This window comes from Seriola dumerili, unplaced genomic scaffold (assembly GCF_002260705.1).
Source record: "Seriola dumerili isolate Sdu_G_001 unplaced genomic scaffold, Sdu_1.0 BDQW01001124.1, whole genome shotgun sequence".
In the NCBI taxonomy this organism is placed as follows: Eukaryota; Metazoa; Chordata; class Actinopteri; order Carangiformes; family Carangidae; genus Seriola; species Seriola dumerili.
Window position 1 is genome coordinate 492,972 of NW_019175379.1, and position 19,392 is coordinate 512,363.

The 19,392-nt window shown below is 40.5% G+C and overlaps 2 protein-coding genes across 3 annotated transcripts in view; one reads left to right on the forward strand and one right to left on the reverse strand.

Moving 5' to 3' along the window:
- The window catches only part of LOC111237823 (sodium/hydrogen exchanger 9-like), a 64,889-nt gene extending 46,450 nt beyond the window's left edge, over window positions 1-18,439 (forward strand). The window contains exons 13-18 of one of the 2 annotated variants that reach the window (XR_002665790.1): window positions 1,059-1,107; window positions 2,691-2,746; window positions 7,932-8,037; window positions 8,130-8,444; window positions 12,910-13,037; window positions 18,392-18,439. Coding sequence is in view for 1 of the 2 variants with exons in the window: in XM_022767082.1 (XP_022622803.1) it covers window positions 1,059-1,107; window positions 2,691-2,746; window positions 7,932-8,037; window positions 8,130-8,300 (382 nt within the window). In the remaining variant the exon portion in view is untranslated. Of the gene's footprint in view, window positions 1-1,058; window positions 1,108-2,690; window positions 2,747-7,931; window positions 8,038-8,129; window positions 10,967-12,909; window positions 13,038-18,391 lie in introns of those variants that run through there. The other variant, XM_022767082.1, reaches the window with a different exon arrangement.
- chst2 (carbohydrate sulfotransferase 2) lies at window positions 13,999-16,198 on the reverse strand. Its single transcript, XM_022767083.1, has one exon. It carries the CDS (start codon window positions 15,647-15,649, stop codon window positions 14,252-14,254), a length of 1,398 nt encoding a protein of 465 aa, XP_022622804.1. The 5' UTR covers window positions 15,650-16,198; the 3' UTR covers window positions 13,999-14,251.
- Window positions 18,440-19,392: the final 953 nt, after the last annotated feature.

A 19,392-nucleotide genomic window follows, 5' to 3' on the forward strand; every position in this document is an offset into this window, starting at 1 on the left:
GACCAAACTGAAATGTGAGGAGCAAGTAACAACAGATTGTGGAGGGAATGCAGCCGAGACAAAACTCTGCACAACCCTAAGTAGTCGTAGCACTCTTAATGCTCCGATGAGAATCTCCTCTCCGTTGTGTTATTGCAGAGGCCTCTCGGTGACGGGCTTCGGCATCAGCACATACAAAAGGCCTGTGTTCACGAGCACATCGACAGACACACACGGTGCACAGTAATAGTGGTTGGCCGTCTCTCAAAGTGTTCTGAGCTTTGCAGCAGTAATGCAAGGCTATTAGAGTTAACAGCTGACCAGCAGGAGCCAGCACCAACAGCCATCTCGCTCCCAGCATCACTTTCCTCTATGTGAGAAATCTTGTATCCTCAGTGTACTGAATGGAGGCTGTTTAACTGTAAATGATAGATTTTGGGTGATGTTCTTGGATAATATATCAGAAATTGCCGCCACATGACTTCAGAAAAACGCTACAGCCCTCTCATCACCTTTTGACTTCAGATTCAGGGTTAAAAATGATGTGACATGTGCTGCTGTGTTGGAGTTCAGCACGTGTGTAGTTGCAGGGAATGCGTGCGCACACTGAGATATAACGCCCTCGTTTCTCCATGAAGCAGCTCACTAGGCTGTCACTGGCCAACGCTGAGTCACTCTGTTTCAATCCAGAGCGAGCCGGTCGGCCTGTGCTCTCAGCCCTGCTGCTGGAGCACGCCTTGCAGCAAAACCTCGACGGGGTAATAATTGCCGCCGCGCAGAATATCAAGCATAATTGCGGGCGCTGTTTGTCATTCATCAAAATGTTTCCCCCAGCTGACATTTTCTTGGTGTGATGTGAAAGACAAGGCTGATTTTGATGAAACTGTTTGGAAAGGTCATGTTCACACTGAGCCGAGTTTCATGCTCACTATCGCTGCAAAGTCACATGCAGCACCAGACTGACTGTTTGCACTGATATACTGTAGTTTCACATGTAGTGAAGGATCACACCCTTGGGATTTGTCTTTGTCTCTTTGTCATTTGTTTGTATTGAGTCAAGTTTCTTTGATTCTCTACAGAATGGGGGTGGATGCAGATGAAAATCCTGAGGAGGACCTTTCTTTTGAGGTAAAACACTTTATTGTGTTTACTTAGTAATCCATATTTTATCTGCTCTATTTATTCCTGCAGTCTGTGTCCCTTTTGGCACTGAAATGTATTTTAATCTTAACTGTGCAGTAACACAATGTCAGCGCCATCAGCTTCCATCTGCAGGAAGACATACAAAATGTGATGTACACAGATACCTCTGTCCGACAGCGTAAAAAGCAACTACCTGTGGAAATTGTAAATAATTTAAATTATCTCACATGTTGCAAAATAATTTGTAAAAAAAAAAAATGAAAAAAAAAAATGTTATGGAACATTTCATGTATATAAGCAGCTAAGCAAATAGCTAACAGGATTTCCTTCACTGTGACTGTATGTGCTTTGCTGCCTCCATTCAGCTGCACTGCGTTGCATTGCCTAGTTGTTGTGCAGGTATTTCTCATCAATCCCATTTAGAATGTTGAGCATTAGTGTTATTGTATTGATGTATTGATGTATTAGACAGTCAGTCGGGTTTTTTTTTTTTTTTTTTTTTGTGGACTAGTAGTCCTAATGGTCTAAGAGTTTTATATGACTTGGATTAGGTATACAGGGGATCAATTCTTCATGAAAAGCCATTGCCAGTATACATTAAACTTTAAAAATGAGGAGCTAATTTAAAAACAATATGTAGAGAGAAATGACAGATGGAAATAGAAAACATCTCACTAAAGTTCAAACTTATGCCACAATCACTAATAAATTGTACTTTATGATAATATCTTTATAGCCAAATAAATTGCACATACAGACCCACAATCTGAGGCATAGGCTGTTGGTAGAGTTTTTGCCCATTCTGTATATTACAGGGATTTACAGTATTTCCTGCCATCCTTGCCTATTGGCACATAATAAGCTTCTACCCTTTAATCTTGGCTCTGTTGTTTATTTTAACACCGTATGACATCAAAGTGAAGAAGAGGTTCAGGAGGAGGAAATGCACTTTTGCTTCCTGCTAAATGACAGTCTGTAGCACATCCTTGCCAGCACAGAGGCCTTCTGAGTGTGCCTTTTTGTTGTGCAGGCACGTCCACCCACACGCACCCCTCCCACCCTACCAGCACTGCTTCCCATCAGCTCTCCATCCCCTCTCTTTCATCTTCTTATATGGCTTCACTCTTATCTGCACACTGTGAAAGGGACATGGTCTGGCCAGCTCCCTGGCGTTATGAGGCCAGAGGGGCAGACAGAATAGAGAGCGTCGCCCGTAAGACTGGAGGACGATCCCAGTGGAGAGGTGAGGCCGAGCTCCAGGGCTCTTTCTTATGGAAATGGCTAAATGTAACCTTGCCCAGAGTGTGAGTCCACAGAGGGACAGCTAGGGGCGTGTTCTTACTGTAGCGCGAAGGGATCTCAGGGGACTCAGCAGTTTTTGAGAACAGGATTTTCCTATATGATCACCGTGCCTGAGGTCCCACTTGTTAAAGCAGAGGTCATCGGATACGGCCCTGCTGACAATCTAGGGGTGCAGGTTTTCAGCATTTCCATCAGGCAGTGTATACGGCCACCCCAGAGGGTCTTTGTGTGTCAATGAGTAACAGTGGTTCTCTCATGGTCTACAGGTTGCTACAGGAAGGCCAGACACAACACCAGGCCTGTGGCACCATCTGGACTACAAGTATCCTTTCACTGCTTTCTTCTCCAAAGCACTCTCACATCTTGCTCACACTCACAATGGTTAATGCACCAGTCTGGGAGTAGCATTATACATAGAGGACAAATACAAGAGAAATAGCAGACTACTTCATTTCAGGGAACGTGAAGAAAAGACCCTTATGTACTGTGATGGCAGAACAAACAGGAAGTTCATGAACTGCTTTTGGTGGGTGGTCTGCTAGCACCTGTTCACTATGTGTGTGTGTGTATGTGTGTGTGTGTGTGTGCGCGCATGTGGCATATTTTGGAGCATGAAATATACATTCAGTTGCACCTACGTTTGCACTTTAAATGAACAGTGTGACATTTTTGGCAAATGTGTACATATTTACTTTCTTGCCAAGAGTTGGATGAGAAGATTGATACAATGTGATTAATGATTTGTGTGTTTGCTATTGACTACAGGGTGAACTGGTTTCCTGTAAGCAGAGAATGTAGTTAAATCATTTGGCAGTAAGGAAACAGTCATGTCATCTGCGGTGGAATTTCATGAGGACTGCATTAGGGTTTAAACTAATCTAATTTTACCACTTAATGGCCTCATGACCTAGCCCGTTGCTTTTGAAGGAGCACATAATTTTACTTTATGGACTCAATCTCCACTGCAAAACAATGAGATGCAGGCCTGATAGTGCATTCATTTAGAGTGTTCATTAAATGCATGAGTGTGTTAATGTTCTTTTTTTTTTTTTTTTTTTTTTTTTTTTATTTAGAGGAGTGCATTTAAAGTGAATTATAGGTAGCTAAAATTTGTATGATTGGAGTGTTGGTAAACTATTAACCACTCACTGTGGATTGGAAAAGCTCCAAATGTGCAGGTTACATATCGGAGATGCTCTGTTTATGGAAAAAACATCTCTTCCTGTGACAAAAAAGCCTTGAGTCACTGCTTTTCTAAAAATAAAAATCTGAGTTAACCTTTTCATAGTTGTAGGTATTTATAACAGACTGTCTACTAGACTGAGAAACATGCCTCACTATGGCCTGTTCAATCATGTTAAGACTGTCAGTTTTCTCTGACATAATAACATCACTACATTCTAATTAAGCAGAGCGGAGAAGATGAGTTTATGCGGTAATGACATCTGCATTTACAGTGCAGCGAAAAAAAGTATTCAACAACCTCGATGGTTTTGCACTTTGTGTTCTTGCAACGTGACTAAAACTAATGAATTTAATCAGAATTATGTAGATAGTATGCAAAAAATATAATAAAAAGACCTTTTGTAAATGTAATGAAAACTAAGCCTTCAACTTAAGTAATTACTTTCTTGGGACAACATCGGCAGCCTTACAGCCTCAGGTTTTTTTCTGGATGTGCCTGTATATACATGGCCCCTTTAGATTTGGGGATTATCTTTCACAATGTTCCTTGTATTATGCCATTGTAAACTTAATCAAGTTTAACAGGGGACATCTGTGAACAACTACCTTCAAGTAATTATTAGATATTGAAAGGGATATTTTCATATATTGTCATTGAGTTATACATACTCTCTGACAATATTGGTCCAGACGAGCTTAAAAAAAGAAGCAAGACAGCCATGGAGTTAATAAATGTACTAGCACGCACACAGAATTTGAGACAGTGCAAACATTAAACTTATGACATTTATGAGAGAGAGAATGAGAGAAGCTGTGAGTCGGATGAAAGGCACAGTCCTGGCCAATGTTTCCTATTGATGGAGGGGAAAAAACAGTATTATTGAGATGCTTTGATGTGGACCAGGTGAGAGGAGTCTCAGTCTGGATCCCACTGCCAGATAATTGACCTTCAACTTGGCTTGCTGGTGTCTCCTAAAGGCATACTGCTGCTTCCTTAACCGTTTCCCTGTCAGCCTGGCTTTCAGGCTCATTGGGATGAACATTTTACTCTTATGCACTGATTTTGACAGACATCAAAATGACGGACATTTTGGCCTGTTTGATCCCTCCTGCTGAAGTGGTTTGCAGAATGTGGTTTCTGGGCTGGAAAGCGATGTTTTTGTTCTGACTCTGGAATCCCAGAGGCCACCCATATTTAAGAGACCTGGGGTGGCTGCATTATGCGGTTGGCTGGGTCTTGGGAGTCCATGGCGTGACTTGAGAGTCAAGTCAATTTTTTACCTATATTTATGGTATTATATAATATACCACAATAGTAAGACATAAACAATACTAAATAAAGAGTAACAGAAGGAGTAAATATGTGTTGCTGACATTTGGATGTAGAAGTATCCATTGTTTAGTACTGCTTCTTTGACTGTTGTTTTATTAATGTGTGATATTGTTGGACATTTAATGCAACATTTTATGGTTGTAGCTAGTCAGTGAAGCTAATTTTACTCAAAATTTATATACTGTTGGGTGATTTAATCATATCATATGTCATATGTTTTGCAAGTAACATCTGAATAATAAGATACTACTAACTACAGCTGTCGTATGAATGTAGCTAGTAGTAAAAATTAGCATAGAGTGATAAAACCAGTCTTTTCATATAGACACCAACAAACATAAAAGGATTAGTTCACTAGTTTACAAGTTAGATTTGAAGAATTGGAAGAAAGCATTTGAAGCTCCAGCTAGCAGCTGGTTATCTTCTCTTAGCATAAAGACTGAAAGCAAGGGGGGGGGGGGGCTAGCCTGGTAAAAAATATTGGTTTACCACCACCTCCAAAACTCACTTTTTTACTGTTTGTTTAATCCGTACAAAAAATGAAGTGTGAAAACTCCAAGTTGTGGTTTTACGCCAGACTATTTCTTGGTGTCTGTGCTGGTTTCCTGGCAAACTCACAGTGATGATGAGACTTCTGGATATCACTGCGTGCTGGAGACAGTCCATGATCCTTTTTGTTCTTGATTTTGATATTCTCTGTTCTTAGTAGTATACAGTATGTTCTTACTTCCACTTCATCTCTCTCTCTCTCTCTCTCTCTCTCTCTCTCTCTCTCTCTTCCTTATGATATATATATATATATATAAATCTATCATAAGGAAGTGCTCAAAGTATAAATACCTCAGGACTCTATTGAAGTACTGCAGTTGAGTAAATGTACTGATGAGAGGTCAGGAGAAGGTGACTTGTCGGACATGAAGGGAGGACATTATGTTTGCTGCAATGGTGGCTGAAGCAGCAGTCGGGCCTCTACCCCCCACACTACTACTCAGCACCTTTTCCAACACACACACACACACACACACACACACACACACACACACACTCACTCTGCACCATTTTGGACCAGAAAGCAGCTCTAGCAGTTATAATTACCATCGCTGTCTAGTATTATACCCGCGTGGAGGACACTGTGCAAACAACAGCACAACTCACACCTGTGAGTCCCAAGGAAGTCATTATTCCCCCCTTTTCTACCTCCTCACCCTCTACCCTCTTTTTTTTTTATTTCTTCTTCTCTCTGTCCCTCATTTGAAAGATTTATAAATAAATCCTGTTAGTTGTGGCCATAATTCCTACCTCTTGCATATTGCTGATAACAGCGCCAGAATGTAAGAATTGCCGCCAAATAACATATTAGATCATTTTCTTCTTTTTTGTGTTTTGTACTTGAAGCAGGGGATTGTGCACTTGTGTGCTACCTCTAAGTCCCACATTATTCATGAAAGGATCTAAGGTACAAAGGTTGCTTTTTCTAGAAATGATACCATTGATGAAGTATTGTTTTGTCTTTCTCCAAGGTAAAAGCAAAGTACGAACCTTCAGAAGGGCAATTATTAATCTGAATTTTTTTTAGCTAGTGTGCCGTCATTTTTTAAGGGTCTGTAATAGAGAGGACACATAATCAAGTGTTTTACAAGACCATCTGTTAGAAAGCCATTGTATGTTGAAATCTGTCCCAGAAAGAGGTGTTAGTGGGTGTATAATATGTCATTGTTATTATCAAGCGACTACATTGCATCACGGGTGTTTGTTGATTTTAGCCCACAACAACTCCAGAGGATTTTCACTGAAACGTCTGGCAATTCAAAAACACCCCCCTTCTAACTCCTGCTCTCAACACTGAGCCGAAATATCCTTGCCTGTACCATTTTATATCATCACTTAAACACATTTATAAACCATTTCTGACCTTGCCTCTGGTTTCAATCAAGTGGAAGTCTGACCCAGCTTGCCTGAAACAAGATAACACCCCATTTGATACCTTTTTTTCTGTGAGTAAATTATTTTTATCTCTATCTAGTCCTCTGCCAGTCTGCTCTTGTACAGCACTCCCTCCTGGAGAGTCTTTTTTTTTTCTTTTTCTTTTTTTTTTATAGCATTGGACCTTTTATGACAGCAAGAACTGGTAGATGTATATTAAGAATGCTAACAGCTTAGTAATCTGTAACAAAAATAGCACATGCACCTAAAGCTTGAATGACTAATATCCAGCTCTCTGCAGTATGTTGTGTTGAAAGTGGAAGGCCAATGGCATTCAATGACAGTGAGATGACTACAAGGGGAATAGTATGCAAGGGGAATAGTACAAGGGGAATAGTATGCTTAATATAATTGCATAGACAGTTATCATTTCAACATTATAGCATGTGGTTTCATTGTGGTGATGTCAGTGAAATCAGAAAAAGGCTGCGTCATTGTTTTGGCTCTTATTGTGCTGTGCCTTGTGGAAGTGAGTTAGTCTCTGATGTATTTTTATCTTTTGCTTGCACAGTGAAAAGGGAACTGGAAGTCTAGTTGGAAAGGGAGTACTTGGGTGACACGTTGAATAATATGTATTATGATAATGACTGGGATCTTAAGACAGAACCAACTCTTACAGTATGTTCAAGAAAATAGCTAATGTGCCACAGTTAATTTCCCATGTCTAATATATATTTTCTGTTTAAATTTTGTGCATGTATGGATGTTTCTTACCTGCTTCTCTCTAGAAAAGAGTGATTCACTTTAACCAATTCAACATAATCTTCTGAACCTTCATGAACCCTCAAAAATACATCAGCGAAATGCTGCAATTCCATTTTTTCCCACATAATCGCATAATGTGCTTCCTGTGAGATATGTGCTTTGGTGCTGCTAAAATTATCATTGGTGGTCTGAGGCCATATTCGTAAAAGGCGAAAAACAAGCCATTTTTCTCCCTGCAGTTTAATGTCATTGACACTTGATACCTGCACACCTTTGCCACCATGCCTTAGCGAGGTCAAAGATATCTAAAACCGCTGCTAACACATTGTGGCCCTCCACTGACCGACTCACTGCCACAGCGGTGTGGAGCATTAGCCAGACTCTTCGGCAGTCCACGTGTCCAAGAGGTAAGACTTCTCTTGTGTTACTACATACTGTAAATATATAGAGGATAGAAAGAAATATAATTGTCAATCATGATTTGCCACTTGCTTTTCAGTATGAGGAGCAGCTCTGTGAGACTGAACCAGATGACTCCATCTTCCATTTGGAGAAAACAGAGAAAGAGCTTGTATCAATAGGAAGGGATTCTGGATCTGAACACCAGGAAGACCTAGTGGAGGGAGACCTGGGCCTTGGCACTGCTCCAGCTCTCACCAGTGAGGCCTGAAGCTCCAGGAGTTACCTCTAACCCCAGCTTATCAGCCCCTGCTGCCCTGAGGCGAAGGCCTTGCTTCCCACAGTGAATGGGGTCACTGGGCAGGGCATCTGAGAGGAGCCAACTGGGAATCCGAGTTACAGTGGCTCCCAAAAGGTCATACACCCCCACCCCCCACTCCCTTGTGCTGACATGCATGCAAACGCCCACACACAGGGAGTTAAAACAATTACAAAAGCCATTGCTTTTCCTATAGCAAATCTCAGCTCAGATATTTGTGTCGGGTCCAATCCCCACTGCAGTGAGGGAAATTGAATGTTTTAGCCACTTGCTAGCATTAAATACATGGCTTTGCTCCGCATGCACTGCTCAAATACTGAGCTCCATTGACTATTTCAACCTGTTCTGGGAGCAACAAATTCGTCAGAGAATGGATGCGGTTCATTTGAACAGAGTCTGGGTCCGTTCACTTACTGCCAGCTTAACCTATGGCCTTCAGTACCCCACTGCTGGTATTTGGAAAGGTTCAGCAAAATCTGGCCAAAGAAGATGCTTCTCTTCTGCCCAGCACAACAAGGATAACGCTGTGGATCATTCCCAGAGCCACCCTCCCCACTCACCTCTCTGAGACATCTCACACAAGCTAAGGATGCAGATAAAAGGGATTTATGAGATGTTGCAATGTGGCACCAAAAGCTCCCACTTATCCAAACAAAGTAAGGACATTCTCCCTGCAGTCAGCCCTGTAACGCTGACTGCAGGGAGACTGTCGGTCGTAGATATGACCGACTGGGTCCTTAACCCACGCCCCCCTTTTTAGCTTATGTGTCCCTCTGCATACTGGGTATGGATCCACTGCTGTTGATACAGCCGACCCCAGGCAGCGAGGAGCAGCTCTTATCTCCTATATAAATCTGCCATTCAAGAGAGTGCAGACAGGCAAAGTGCAGGTAGCGAAACTCCAGGTTCATTATGAGATCTATAAAGAGAGACTTGGCTTCTTTAAGGTGGAACTAAAAAGGGCAAGGTGGTCCTTTTTCTGTGAGATTATTAACAAAAATAACAAAAATAAAAAAAATTAAATTAAAATTCTAAGGATAAGACAAACAGTTTGTAGCTCCATCTTGGGCAAAATGACATCTGTGCCTCTGCATTAGACTACTCCAGTTACTTTGGCACATTTTCACCATCTAGATTATGCAGCCTTGACAGAAATTGTTCAACAGCTTAAGTCTGGTACCTGCTGCCTTGACACTCTAGCTTTTTAAAAAAATGTTTTTAACTGCATAGCCTCAATTGTACTACAGATAGTCAATAGTTCTCTCTAAGGCCCTTTTTCAAGGTCCCTGAAGACCACAGTTATTTAACATCTTTTATGAAAATCCAATCTGGATGCCTTAGTAATAAATAACTATAGGCCCATACCAAATGTGCCATAGTAAAGATTATTGAAAGGCTGGTCTTTAGCAACTAAAGCTTTCCCTGGTGCAAAAGAATTTCTTTACTGCTTTTCAGTCTGGATACTCACATTATAGCACAGAGACTGCACTTGTTCAAGTTCTAAATGCCATTCACCTGAGGGTGTCAAAAGTTGAGTTTTGGAAAAGTGGTTGGGACTTTCTGGCACTGTGTTAAATTGGTTCATATCATATTTACAGATAGGGCCTACTTTGGGTGGCAACTGGTAATTATGAATCAGAGCTAACAAAAATCACGTGGAGTTCCTCAAGGGTCCATCGTTGGGCCTCTTCTATTCAACATTATAAGCTCCCCCTTGCTGAGATTATGGAAACATCTCTTACCATGATTATGCAGATGATAACTCTACATAACAGTGTCACCAGGTGACTACGGTCCCTCACATTTGCTAAATAAGTGCATTGAACAAACCAGTAAGTGGATGTGCCAGAATGTTGTACAACTAAAAAAACTGAAATAATTGTTTTTGACCCCAGAGAACAAAGAAAGTCAGTGCTCACCTTGAATCCATGAAACTAAAATCTACAAATCAGCCAAAAATTTTGTAGTTATGGACTTGGACCTAAATTTCAACAGCTACATAAAAACAATTACAAAACCAGCCTACTCCCACCTGAAAAACATAGCAAGAATTAAAGGATCTGTCTAAACAAGATACAGGAAAAGGTGTTCATGTGTTTATTTTCAGCAGACTACACTATTGTAATTGTGTCTTCACAAGTCTTAGTAAAAAACCAACCAGACAGCTTCAGCTCATCTAGAGTGCTGCTGCCAGAGTCCTCATTAACACCAAGAAAGTGGAGAACATCACACCTGTCCTTAAATCACTGCACTGGCTTCCTGTGTATCAAAGGATAGATTTTAAAATCCTACCACTTGTCTATAAAGCACTCAGTAGTCTCGGGCTTTAATACATCTCTGATTTACTAGTACGCAATGAAGCACCCAAACCCCTCAGGTCATCTGGAACAGGTTTACTCAGTGTTCTCAGAATCCAAACCAAGTAAGGTGAAGCAGCTTTTACTGTCTATGCTCTCCACCTGTGGATCAGGCTTCCTCAATACCCGAGGTCTGCTCAAACTTGTCAGCTCATTTAAATCATAGCTTAAAACATTATTGTTTGCTGTGGCTTACCAATAAATTACATTCATAACCCCTTTTTAATCTTTAATCTTTTAAATTTATTTTCTTGTTTTTGCTTTTACTTGTTCTTATTTTAATTTTTTGTTTTTAATTCAATTTTAATGTTTGTTAATGACTTGTTTTAAATGTTTTTTTTGTAATTATTCAAATTGCCCTGTTTTGATTGTCTTTTAAATGCAATTTTAATGTTTTATTTTCAATACATTCCATATGCATCTCTAAAGAACCTTGAAATGCCTTGTGTCTGAATGGTACTTTATGAATAAACGTGCCTTCCCTTGATACTCTACTAATGATTTTCTTTGCTTGTTTTGCTCCAGTTTTAAGGAATTTAACAGCTAAAATAGAAATGTTAAATCTGTATAATTTAAGAGCCTCGTGTCGAAACACAACCAACAGGAAGCTGAATTTGACCTATGTGTGCACAGTGTACTTTTCACACAGCATGCAAAATTATAATGCAATAGTTCCAGTGAAAATGCAACATGATAAGTCGCACATTAATTAGGAGCAGAGCAGCTTCATACTACTTGGTTACATAAAATCTTGGTTTAAAGCTTTAGGGAAAATTGCTCATGAACATCCACTACCATTGAACGCAACTATATTTCCCTTAATCAGCTGAAATTGTATTTCTGTGCCAGCTTTGTTTTGTTCTTCCCCAACTCCTTATTAAACTTTTATTGCACTGTTTTCTGCTACAATCCTTTTAACTGATTCAAATGTATTCCACTGAATTTATTACCCCCTCATCTCCCTCCATGTCTTGCTTATCATTCTGCGCCGCACCAGAATACTTCCATATGCTTAAATATATTAACAGCAGTTGGGAAAGATGATTAGCATGTGAGGTTTCCTCTGACTTCTTTAATTATAGATTGCACTTTGGTGCTCTCTCAGTGCATCATTATAAATCTCATGGCCCCTTTCCCCTTGAGTGAAGCAGGGTGTTGTGTACTTCAGTAATCCAATCGGTGAAGGTTAGGCTTTGTGAATATGCCGACTGTTTCCCTCATGTTAATAAAGCCATTGTCCTTGAATTGAGGGCTTTCCATTTTATATTGTGAATGCATGGGTGCATCTACGGAATGCTTCTCTGCTTAAACTCTTATATATACACAATGTATTTTCCTTTGCTTGTGCCGATGTTTGAATACAGTTTTGTTCTGAGCAAAAGAGAGTGAATGATAGCAACAGCCTTTCATCATGAGGCCTCAATTAGAGATGATCAGCCTTCAACCCAATGCTTAAAGGGACAGTTCTTCCAAAAATGTTTTTGTAAATCTAGCTTTGACGTGATTTGCCGAAATTTCGAGCTGTAAAACGGATCATCTCAACACACTGTAACACCCTGTAATGCATTTGTCTGTGATGCTCAACATTTGAATTTGACATTTAAAAACTAAACCCCATTGTCTCTTTTCACATATGACGGTTACCTCTGATAAACCGCAACCCTTATTTTCAGTTCCTCCTTTGAGAACTACTCACTTATGTATGCCTACCAGCTACAGCATCTATCTCCATTCAGGAGGGAGAAACTACTCATGAGATTTTACAACTTGTCTGAGTAACCTAGTTGACGAAAGTCTTACTGTCTGATCAGCTTTTGAGGTGTACTTTTTTGGCTACTTTGAGCATCACAAACTAAATGTTCTTAGCCTCTGTTTTTCTGAGGTGAGATAAAATGTACAAAGCTCAATAAATTACAGCGAACCTGAATTGATATGATGGTTTTCATAAAAAAATCCTTTAGCTTTTAGACATTTAACCATGTATTTCCCCTTTTGAGCCATTTCTCTGAAAGTTCTCAATAATTACTTCTACCAACTTAGGAAGACAGTATGTCAGATCATTACGAATATTTTTACGACATGTACTTAAAGGAACTCTGCGGAGTTTTGACCACTAACCATATTTCTTCTCATGCATGAGGATGCACGTGCACACGCATGCACATTTTTTACCAATGTTTTCACAGTATTCTACTATTCTACAGGTTGTGATGAAGGCCCAGGAAACGTATCGATGCGCCAACAGAGGCAGGGCAGAAGAAGTATGCCAGGAAGTAATCATTGATGTGCCTTTGCAGTTGTTTGACCTCAAGGGTACACACAGTGCTTTTTGGTGAGTAACGCTGAATGTAAACATAAACTCCACAGGGCACCTTTAAGTTGTATTGCAAATAGCAAATTTATGAGATAATTCCAGCATGATGGTTCTCAAATGGTGAGGGTGGCACAGTGGTGCATAGTGCGCTGGCTGAACTAAGCTTTGAAATATCTCTTAAATATAAAGAACAAAACTATTATGAAGACTCTGTAATTAAAATAGATATTAGTAGCATAAAGCTCTGTTATTGCAATATTGATTAAATCCAGTGACTCATCGTGTTGGATTTTATTATAATTTCATTTTTAAGGAGACGTTGCCTCATGCACCAAGCTTTGAGAACCACTGGTCTTGCTATTATGTTTTTGTTCATGATTCTAAAATGTATAGCAGTGCAGGTTGTTCAACACAGATGCATCGACTGTCTTGTTAACTGTGAACTTTACTCAATGCAATATTCCCAGATCATGTGTTTTTATAAGAGCAAGCAATTGTAAACATTTGAAATGGTAGAACAGACTGCTTACACTGACACTGAGAGAGACAGCTCCCGAGCCATACCACTGTCCACAGTGCATGATAGTATCCTACAAGGTTTTGGTGACAAAAATCAAAACATACCTTTTTTTTCTTTTTTCTTTTTAAATCTAGAAATGGCACTAATGCTGTTCTGATGTAGCCTATTCATCACACCTCTACCTATGGCACGGCAACAAACCAATTTATTGATTGTCTCTGACTTCAACCAGATCTTACAAATAAACATTAGCAATGAGCTTTTTTTTTTTTTTATCAGTTCTTTGTTTTTTTGTTTTTCTTTCATCCACTATTTTCACTTTTACAGACAGTATGGAGACTGGAAAAACATATTGTTTGTAAGATTTTGAACATTCAAAAATAACCCCAAAACATCCACTTTGAAGTGTCATCATAACAAGATACATGAATTATACAGTTGTTTGTCTTTTTTTTTTTCATAGTTGCAGCTTCACTATTCATTGTTTGTAGGCCTTGCATTGTCAAACACACCCAGTATTCCAGTATAAAAGAAGTGGTCCCTTCAAATACCACTGTAATTCAACTGAGAGAAACATGATACATTCCAAATGTGGCCAGTGGAGCTCCTCGGACACTGATTCAAAGTAAAGCTTTAATTCCACAACAAGAGGAAACGGCACTCGATGCAAAATGAACATTAAATTAGAAGGTCTTTGGTGGTGCGGACGTTTTCACAGTTTGGAGTGTGTCAGTAGTGATTTGCTCAAGTCCTTAGCCTCCCCGGCTGTTCTGACTCTTTCATAACCTAGAACAGACATGGCATGGTGACAGTAGTCCTCTACTTGTTTGATCTGTTGAATGCTCAGCACTGTTCTCCATGCACTAGCAGCTTGTGTGGCATTCCTGGATGAGACTATGAATGGCTTAGAGGAGGAGCTCGAGCCACTGGTCATGTTCAGCGCAAACGACTCAATGTCGTGGTTGGTGGTCAGGTTGGCAAAGCGGTAGATGTTCCGCAAGGTCTTCACTGGGTTCTCGACCAGGTCCTCGTACCGCACAGCCATGTACTTCCCCTTCAGCCAGCTGGGTGGGTTTAAGGCAGTCCTCAAAGTCCTGGAGGTCCGGTCACAGATCACCTCCATGGCTCCTATGGAGTGGTAGTCTGAGCCATCCTTCTTGTTTGCCTTGTGACCAGGATCCACAAAAGGTATCCGGCGAAGTTTAGGGTCCCTGCTGCGTACCACCTGTAAATTCTCCCTTATCAGGCCGTGTCTGGATTTGATCCTGGAGTTTGCCACTGCCCGCGGGTCTCTTACTAGGTGTATCACCTTCAAATCCAAGGATGGATCCTCCATGAGTGGGGCCAACACATTAACGTCCAATATGCGTACCCCTTTAATGACTATGGTGCTATATTTGAGGCACTCCTCCTCCAACAGTCTAAGGCTTTGAGGGGGACACTTTTTACACACCTTGTCATCTACCATCCCCACCACCTCCTTCCTGTAGGCTGAGCAGAGGGGATAGGAGCACACCACTTTATTGAGGGTGGCCCCAAATAGTCCGAGGGAGGTAAAATTCTTGCCCCCAGGGCTGTTGTAAAGTTGGAAAACAGACAGATCACAGCGGTATAAGGAGCTAAGCATGTCCCTGGCTGCCCCTTGTAAAGACACTGCATCACCTGGGTACAGTTTCTGCCAGATGTGCCACATTGGCTCATACAAGAAGAACACTTCAGGATTTTGGTTAAAAAGCTCCCCAAAGAAGGATGAGCCTGACCTCCAGGTGGTCAGAACATAGATAAGCTGTCTCTTTTTAGCCAGAGAGGGCCTGTATAGGAAGCGAATATCAGATCTGCTCTGGTAAGTGGTGCTCCTCATCTGATGATTACACTGCTGTGGCTCTTTAGTCCATTTATAATTAGCCAAGTTAAGCATAGTGAGGACCAGCAGTAAGAAATAGGCCATAAATAAGACAATCCTCTTCCTGCGGAGGACTTTCATCACGATCCCAGGCTGTGCTATTATCTTGGTATGATTCCTGTAGGTTTTAAGCTTTCTCCCAAAGCCAGCATCCTTCTCCCAAGGCGCTGTCAACTTCAGTGGTTGATGATATTGTTTGCCTCTCATCTGTACCCTCGGAGAGTGGCTCTCACCACAGCACAAAGTTCCTTACATTGACAGTATACCAACACACTCTGTAGGATGTATATATCATATACTAGGGGGTTTGATAGCGATTTGAGTGCCAGCTGATTAGGTAATATATTCACCACCAATTCGAAATCCACAACACGATATCCCGTTTTCACTGCACTGCGCAGTGCTCTTCATAGGAACGACGGGTGAGAGGAGCGTCTAAGTTGTCCACAGCGTTGCAGTGATTCTGTGGGTGGCCCGTGTTCAAAACAAAAACGAAGAAGCTTTCATCGTTGTAACAGACGCCCTGTTTGCCCATGCTCAGCGGAGGCATCCCTGCGCAGTTATCATCTGATGCATCCTTGAAAATGCAGCCTGGTGAGATTCAGGCTTCGCAAGACAATGAAACCGTCAGGCTGTGGCGCGGCGCGGCGCGGCGGGGCAGGAGCTCAGATCATTCCGCGTCTGCCATAACGGAGCAGTGAACGGCACAGCTACACCGTTTGGTTATAAGATTTCGCCCCCCTCGTTCTTCCTGCTCCTCTGCTCTCCCAAGTAATACAAACTGGACCGATTCAATCAGAATAGAGAGAAAGACCCGCCCACTGAGGGGCTCCATTGGACCGCGTGGTGGCGCCGTACGTCAGCGACCCGCGCCATTGGACCTGCTGCCCGTCTGTCTCGTTGCAGCCTCGATTCTGGCTCCCACAGATCGCAGCAATGGTAGACTATGGGAAATGATGCTGTTGTTATGTTTCAGAGAGGTCTACCTCACTATCTGCAGCCTTATAACCACGATCCACCCTTATGTTTAGACACAGCTACACATTATACCAGGTGTAAGAGCATCACAGGATTTTGATTGTTCTCTCTTGAAAGACACAATCTCTCCCATCCCCATTGTCTTCAACGTTGCTCTTTGTTTAAAATCAGCTGTTTTCAAGTTGTTATTCCATTAAGAGTCCTGTCTTTACTTCCCTATAATATGTTCTCCTCATAGTGCATGACTGCAGCAGAGAATCAATATTTCAAATTAAAAGTATTTGTTTTTTCCCACTACCGCCTCAAGAGGGTAGCCCAGATCTATAAGAAGAAACAGCTCCCTAGCCTAAAGGAAAATCCTATTATTAATTAAATGTGTACCATACATGCATTGCAGCAAAAAAAAAAAAAAAAAAGGAATTCTCCTGTCCGATACCACAGGGACATTTATTGTGATAAAGGATAAAAATAAATCATTGAAAGTAAAGTATTTCTTTATATCTGTAGGAAAAGGCCTAGTGCAGTGGTTTTTTATTTATTTATTTATTATTTTATTGGATGTGTTGGAAACAGTCAGCAACAATGACTGGCACTCCTCTCAAGTGGAATCAGCTGAAACCTGACGTTTGACAGCTGTTCCCCAGGAACTGACAAGTCCTAGGAGGCTGTAAGGCCATGTGTTTGAACAGAGGAAACCACATGCTCTGCAGATTGAAAATCATCTTTCCTAAGAGGCTTGCCAGTTTGGGATTACAGCTCCGCACAACTGAACCGCACAAAAGATGGAGTGAAAAGGGGCTCGGCCCTTTGACCCCCGATCAGAAATCTCCTAGGTCTGCTATGTTCAGAATCGGATTTAGTGATTTTATGCTGATTTTATTGTCGCTTTATTGTACTTTATTCTGTATATCTTGCACCATCAGAATCTTCCTTTAATATTGAGAAGGCTGTTTATATGTTGTCCTCATTCAAGCCAGTAAAGCCATGTTGTTTTTCTAAGAAGACATCTGCTACAGATCAAGCAAAGCTGTGTGTGTGTAAGTGCTTCTGAAGAGAGCTCACATTATATATGTTGGATTATTGGACTGTACAGTGAATAATTAGTCTTCGCGCTCTGTAAACTGTGTTGTGGTTGCTGATCTTTCTATCCCATAGATGCCCATTTTGTAGTACTCATCCAATGCGGATGTTTATAGTACAAAACCTTTGTGTATACTGCCCTCTGCTGGAGGCAGTGTTTCCATTCAGGACAAAAAAACTGACTTTTCTCTCTCCCCTTTTACCCATAAAAATCTTTACGTAACACATTTATTAATATTAGCAAAGAATTTATGTATAGCATATGTAAGTTATCTATTTATGGTCATGGATGTAATAAAAATAAAGCATTAATATTTAATAGGAACTTCTGTTGTTGTCTTTTCCCAAGTTTATGGAAATTACTGGCAACATGTCATGTTAACAGACCTATTTCAATCCTCCCATAAATTCAGTGCTGATGAGCCAGATTTTCTATATTGAGTGTCACCTTTTTAGAAAGACCTGTCATAGGATTGTTTACATCCTCCGTTCATAAACTGTTTTCCTCAGTTTGGGTTCATTTACTGAAAATCTGACAACCTGCAACCGTGTCATTTCTGTGTCGAGCACCAAAAAAAGCAGCCTGTATATACAACACCTATTCCGTACATAGTGTTCTTTTACTTTCCTTATAATCTGTTTCATTAACTGAGGGCCGTTTTGGGACGCTGTATTATTGGATCATAAAGTTCAGCTACAGGACCTTTTTCTTCAGGTATAATTGTGTGGAAATGGAGTGAGTGGATGGGGAGAAGTTTATTTTAAAACGCTCATAAAAGTTAACAGCTCCTTAATAAAGGAGCTGTTTCTTTTTTTTATAGGAGCTACTATTTCGAGCTTTCCTCTGAATTCTTATAACAAACTTCTAACATTTTGTGTGGGCTTTTGCAGGTGGGTGAAAAGTCGGGAAACGTAAGAGGACACCTCATTACCAGTGAGAACAGAGTGAGTAATTAATTTATATGATATACAACAGAGTATTAATATGAATTATTTTTATTACATTAAAAAAATCCTTTCTATTATTAGAAACCTATTACCTATTATTATTTTTATTATTCCTTTCTACTAGACTATATATGCAGGTTATCATGGACAGCAGTTTATATGCAAGATGTGGTAGCAACAGCCTCATCACATAATTCTCTGTAATTGGGATGCCTATAGATTTTAAATTAGTTTTTCTTTTCTTTTTTTTTTTTTGCTGTTTTAAGACATTTTAAACAACATTATCAGATTCATATGGTATTAATATTTCCATTTTCAATTTAAATAGTTGCTTTAACAACTGTTTGATTCCACTACTTTTCCACAGAAAACATTTTGACACATCACAGTAGGAAAAGCACAGGACTAAATAATATGAGTGAAAGCCTGCGGAAAAGGCCGATTACACCCAGTTGACATGTCACAATTCTCCTTATAATCCTGATTATATTGCTTTATTGCCTCTCAGTACAGTATGTACTTTGTGACTTGACTCCTTGTGTTGTATTACCATTACATTTTTTGCCTTTGACGAATGCAGAGTTGGAAATCGCTTTATCATTTTCTCTATTTCTCCGTCATGATTTACATCAATGTTTACTGGCCTGTGAGAGGTGTTACAGACTGACTGTGGAGGTTGATATATCCTCATTTGAATATCATAGCCAGGGGGACAGCTGTGTGTATCTACCATATGTGTTCCCTCACAGCCTGCCGCACACCATATACAGACATCTCTCGCCCTCTCTTTCCATTATCCATATGTGATGAATTTCACCCACGCATGTCCAAACACATCAGCTACATGGAGGAAATAGCCTGTCCAGTGGTATGGACACACAATCCTACATGGACCAGAAGCCATAGCTGTGATTTTTTTTGTATCCTTTGTCACATTGTTATGT